This window comes from Nanorana parkeri, unplaced genomic scaffold, assembly GCF_000935625.1.
Source record: "Nanorana parkeri isolate BGI_ZX_2015 unplaced genomic scaffold, ASM93562v1 scaffold2755, whole genome shotgun sequence".
In the NCBI taxonomy this organism is placed as follows: Eukaryota; Metazoa; Chordata; class Amphibia; order Anura; family Dicroglossidae; genus Nanorana; species Nanorana parkeri.
Genome location: NW_017309023.1, coordinates 68,759 through 74,287, shown reverse-complemented (window position 1 = coordinate 74,287; position 5,529 = coordinate 68,759). Strand labels below are relative to the sequence as shown.

General features: G+C 49.4%; 1 protein-coding gene across 1 annotated transcript in view; it reads left to right on the top strand.

Moving 5' to 3' along the window:
• LOC108802262 (gastrula zinc finger protein XlCGF57.1-like) overlaps positions 1-5,529 on the top strand; it is an 11,272-nt gene continuing 5,743 nt past the window's right edge. The window contains exons 1-6 of the mRNA XM_018574131.1: positions 1-15; positions 179-281; positions 575-667; positions 786-847; positions 1,803-1,878; positions 2,260-3,184. Coding sequence (XP_018429633.1) covers positions 1-15; positions 179-281; positions 575-667; positions 786-847; positions 1,803-1,878; positions 2,260-3,184 — 1,274 coding nt within the window. The remainder of the gene's footprint in view (positions 16-178; positions 282-574; positions 668-785; positions 848-1,802; positions 1,879-2,259; positions 3,185-5,529) is intronic.

Below are 5,529 nucleotides of genomic sequence, written 5' to 3'. Positions count from 1 at the left end.
ATGGAGGTTCAGTTGGTGAGAAACTGGCCACATTTTTTTGTTGAGCAGCTCGGGTTCTGGTTGAACTTGTGGTAATCCTGAACCCAAAGCTCATCTATAGTCATGAACTAATAACATCTTCTTCTTTTTGTGCAATCTGGAGAACAGGAAAATGTAAAACATTCTGTGTTTTATCCAGAGTGATGGGTTGACTGTTGTTAAAGTTGAAGATGAAGAAGTGATGTCCATGATGGGCGACGAGCCGTGTAAGGAGGAGGAATGTTCTCCAGAGATCAGCACAGGTGAGTAACAGATACTAAATACAGAAAAGAGTCCCAGATTCTCCTTGTTCAGTCACTACAACAATCTCTTCTTCTCCCTTCTCCTCTGTCAGTAGACAGTAATGGGGGGACGGAATATGTTTAGTGGGGGGAGTCAGGAGCCATCAGCCTCTATTAGACTCCGGCTCTCCTCCTCACATCATGTCATTGTGTGTTACCAGCCGAGAGACGTCACCAGTCTCCCCCCACACACACTCTCTGGGGTCTCTCATACATCTCACTACAGGGGCCTTCACTCTCATCTTTTTTCACAGACCCCGGGGACCCCATAACAAGAAATTTCCAAGCTGAAGGAGAAAGACACAGAGATATTAAAGAGGAGGAGATTCTTATTGTGTCTACCAAAGGTGAGCAGCAGAGAGAGAGAAAAAGGTTACCAGGTCTTTCTTATTCTGTGTACGTCAGGACATTGTACTTGGCCGTTAGAATTACGGTTTGACGCATTTTGAGTCCTGTCCTGAGCAGATTGGAAGAACTGGATTATGGGAACATCTGCAGATGTGTCCACCTCTAACAACATGCTGAGGGTATGCCAAATTCAGATCACGGGGTGGGAACTGTTTCTTCTCCAGCTCTGTGCAGAGTGCTTGGAGAGAGGAACCTCAATCTGCGCTCTTAAAGCTGAACTTCAGGCAGATATAAAAGACACAAATGAATGCAGCTCTGTCCACATTATATGTCTATTTTAAATACAAGCAAGCTAAGTTTCTGTATGTGACCTGGCATCAGCCCCTTGAAGTCTGTGCACAGCAGGGCCGGAGTGTGGGAGTTAAAAGCAGCAAAAAGAGCCATGCCATCCCCTTCAGCTCAGACATTCTATGAGGGGACAGTGTTTATAGACCCTGGTTGCCCTGAACTCCTCAATTTGTATTCCTCATCTACATCTATACATGTGCCCCATCACAGCGTTCCTGGGGACTTATAGCAAATGCTGACATTATATCTTCTGTTATTGTGTGTTTCCTACAGATGGATCTTGTAACAGAAATACCCCAGAGAGATGTCCCCGTCCTCTGTATTCCCAGGACTCCACACAGGAACATCAGGAGATCCCCCAGGCCCATCCTCTGTATTCCCGGGATTCCACACAGGAACATCAGGAGATCCCTCAGACCCGTCCTCTGTATTGCCGGGATTCCACACAGGAACATCAGGAGATCCCTCAGGAACATCAGGAGATCCCTCAGACCCGTCCTCTGTATTCCCGGGATTCCACACAGGAACATCATCAGATCCCTCAGGCCCGTCCTCTGTACTCTTGGGACTCCACACAGGAAGATCATGAGATCCCTCAGGCCCGTCCTCTGTATTGCTGGGATTCCACACAGGAACATAAGGAGATCCCTCAGGAGGATCAGGTAGATGAGTCCTTCAGCTCTTACATTTGAAAAATCAACTTTAGAGAATATCTGCCGAGCCTAAGTGATGATGGCTCACATGGCTATTGTTAGTTTTATATCATGGGCTATTTTTCTGATTTAGGATGAAAATCTGCTCAGTATTAAAGTGGAAGTTAAAGAGGAAGAAGAAGAGACATACATGGTGGGTGATGATCTGTGTAAGGAGGAGGAAATCCTTCCAGAGATCAGCACAGGTGAGGAATAAACACTAAATCCAGAAAAGAGTCCCAGATTCTCCTTGTTCAGTCACTACAACAATCTCTTCTTCTCCCCGCTCCTCTGTCAGTAGACAGTAATGGGGGGACGGAATGTGTCTAGTGGGGGGCGTCAGGAGCCATCAGCCTCTATTAGACTCCGGCTCTCCTCCTCACATCATGTCATTGTGTGTTATCAGCCAAGAGACGTGACCAGTCTCCCCCCCCACACACACTCTCTGGGGTCTCTTATACATCCAAACTGATGACAGAAACAGGATACAGAGCACTTATCCTTTAGCAATTTTGGAAAATGTTCCTCAAACTCCATTTTTTCCCCTCCAGATGGACGCTACAGAAGGTACAGCATGGAGGACCATCTTGGTACATCTCCAGGTGGTGAGATAGAAGATGATGACTCTAAATCCGGCTCTTCAGAAGAAAGCCCCATCACCTCAGATCTCCATCCTTTACCTCACGGCACAGATGAATCACTTGACCGGTCCACCAATGCGTGGAGTTGCCCTGATCCCTCCGAGGCCACCACCCATCAAGCCATAGGACGAGGGGGTGACATGTTACCGTGCTCGGAGTGTGGCAAATGTTTCGGCAAGAGAGCAGACCTCAACATCCATCTCCGAATTCACACCGGGGAGAAGCCGTACTCTTGTTCCGAATGCGGGAAAAGCTTTTCGAGGAAACGTTACCTTCTCGAACATCAGAAAACACACACAGGCCGGGACCTTTACTCGTGCTCCGAGTGCGGCAAATGCTTCACTCGGAGGCCGAACCTTATTCTGCATCACAAGACCCACACAGGGGAGAAGCCATATTCCTGTTCAGAATGTGGGAAGTCTTTCATATACAAGACTCACCTTGTTACCCACCAGCGGACTCATACGGGAGAGAAGCCTTATTCGTGCTCCGAGTGCGGGAAGTCTTTTAAAGACCGGTCCTATTTCATCAGCCACCAAAAAGTTCACACGGGGGAGAAGCCTTATGCCTGCACCGAGTGCGGGAAAAGCTTCAAGTGGAAGTCGAACCTCGTGACCCACCAGAGAATGCACACGGGGGAGCGGCCATACTCCTGCCCGGAGTGTGGAAAGTGCTTTCCGGACAAAGCGTATCTCATCGCCCACCAAAAGCTTCACTCGGGGGAGAAGCCCTATTCCTGTCCCGAGTGTGGCAAATGCTTTTCAGTCAAATCGAATCTTATTAAGCATCAGAAGATACACATCCAGAAGCCCTTCCTGTGCGGAGAATGCGGAAGCTGCTTTGAGGCAAAACCATTGTTGGATTACCATAAAACCATGCATGGACTGGAGAAGCAGGTGCCCTTCTGAGAAGATCTTCTACTGACCTTCTCCAGGGCTTGCTCAGATGGTTCAAACCTCCAAGCGCATCCTAACAACGGGTCAACCTGGTAAATTACCAAAGACGTTAAAAGGCCGAAGTCTAAGCGGCTTGAACCTGAAGGAATGGATCTTGGTCTCCGCACCACCAGCCGTGGCCTGAGGCAGATTGCGTGGCATGGGCAAGCAGGCTGTGGCCCTGCCCAGAAGCTCTGAGAGAAGCCTACTGAGCCTGTCTTCTGTGCATTTTATAAGTGGACCTGGCCCGCCTTTATATCCTGTGATATCTTCCAAAGTGTCCTGAGAGCATCTGGTCCTTAGTAGATCAAAATTAATATTAAAACTGAGTTCTTTTTTTAAAAAAAACTACCATTGGTCCAGTTTGATAATCCACATCCGAAGGGTGCTGGGGATGCCGAAATTCACATGGACGCCTATGCTATATACCAGTGATGGCGAACCTTGGCACTCCAGCTCTTTTGGAACTACAAGTCCCATGAGGCATTGCAAGGCTCTGACAGCCACAGACATAACTCCCAGAGGCAGATGCATGTTGGGATATGTAGTTTTGGCACAGCTGGAGTGCCAAGGTTCGCCACCACTGCTATATACAGTCGGCGCTGAGCTTTTCTGGGTGCTGCTCGACCGAGTCTTTATGCAGGACACAGGGAGTCGCCTCCGCCATTCGGAGAATGTGTTGCATGTGTTTCAATGAACACAAGGTATTCTCTGATTGGATGAGGTGGAGATTGTAACGCCATCGGCCCCGCCTCTGCACCTTGTATTCATTGGAAAAGATACAAGACATTCTCTGAATGGCGGAAGCAAGTGACTGCGTGTGGTCAGGGAACGGAAGGCAAGTCGAACAAGCAGCACCAAGAAAAGCTGTACAGCACTGGGCTACTACAGTGAATTTTGGCATCCCCGGTAGCCCTCCAGATGTGAGATATAAAGAGTTAGATGAAACCAAGCTGGACCGAACGTATAGGACCTTCGGGTGTCATGGGGTGCTCCGTCTGTTCCGAACAAGCAGGCGCAAAGTCCTAATTTGACGCATTTCACCCAAAAGTGAAAAAGTCTACGGTTGAGCTCAGTTTTGGGGTGGAACACGTCAGAGGAGGTCCCAGGCGAGGGCTTTGTGTCTGCCAGTCCAGAACAATAAAGTTACACCTGGCCTGAATTTTAAGTGCTGTCCTCTTTTGGTTTTATTGGTGGTGGTGGCTTGGGACATAGGCTCCTGGCGCCCGGGCAGCCAAGTAGGCGACCCCGTGTAATGGGCTTGTGAGCAGAGGACATATTTCTTCCTTGGGTCACTCCGTCCCCGCTGGAGACGCATCACTTTTTAGGCCGCAAAAGACTCCGGGGGTTTTCTAATTTGCATTTAATGCTCACAGATTTTTTTGACTACTTTCATAAGAAAATAAAGCGGTTTACAAATGTCAGCAGAGCGTCGGGTCCGGTTTGGTAGAAAATGGTCACATGGTCTGAAGGTACACAGTGGAGCGTGAGGACAGGAACACAGCCGGCCATCCGGAAAGTAGATGGTGACCCTGAATGATGTCTGAACAAAGATGGTGTTTTTGCTGGGAAGTACTTACTGGCCATCATGGTAGGTGCTCCTGATGTATACAGCCAGAAAAGGAACCATGATGAAGGGCGATGATTCACCCCTGACAGGCGAATCGGCCTCATCCAAAGCATGAAGTCTAAGTGTCACCCTGGTCTTTAGTGGAGCTTCCCGCAAGGAATGATGGGATGGTGGCCTAGTGGCCACCGGGCTACTTTGCTGCAAGATGCCACCAAGCCCTCAGGATCATTCCACCAGGAGCTGACAGGAATGCTACAATGAGGAGACAGAATGGTGGCAAGCAGATGAGCCTGCTTCTGGCGGAGGTCGAGACAGGCAGCAGGCAAGGATAGTCTGTTTCCAGCCAGGGGTCAAGGCAGGCAATAGGCACGGATATAGTCTGTTTCCAGGCAGAGGGCAAGGCAGGCAGCAGGCAAGGATAGTCTGTTTTCAGGCAAAGGTCGAGGCAGGCAAGGATAGTCGGTTTCTAGGCAAAGGTCCAAACAGGCGGCAGGCATGGATAGTCGGTTTTCAGGCAGAGGTCGAAGCAGGCAAGGATAGTTGGTTTTCAGGGAGTGGTCTATATGCACAGGTGCTGCGGTCAGGCGCCATGGTGTAGTGTTGAGAGCAGGGTGTGCAGCCATGAGAGGAAAGGAGGGTGCAAGCATGGTGGTGAAAGGGGGGGGGTGCATGCCT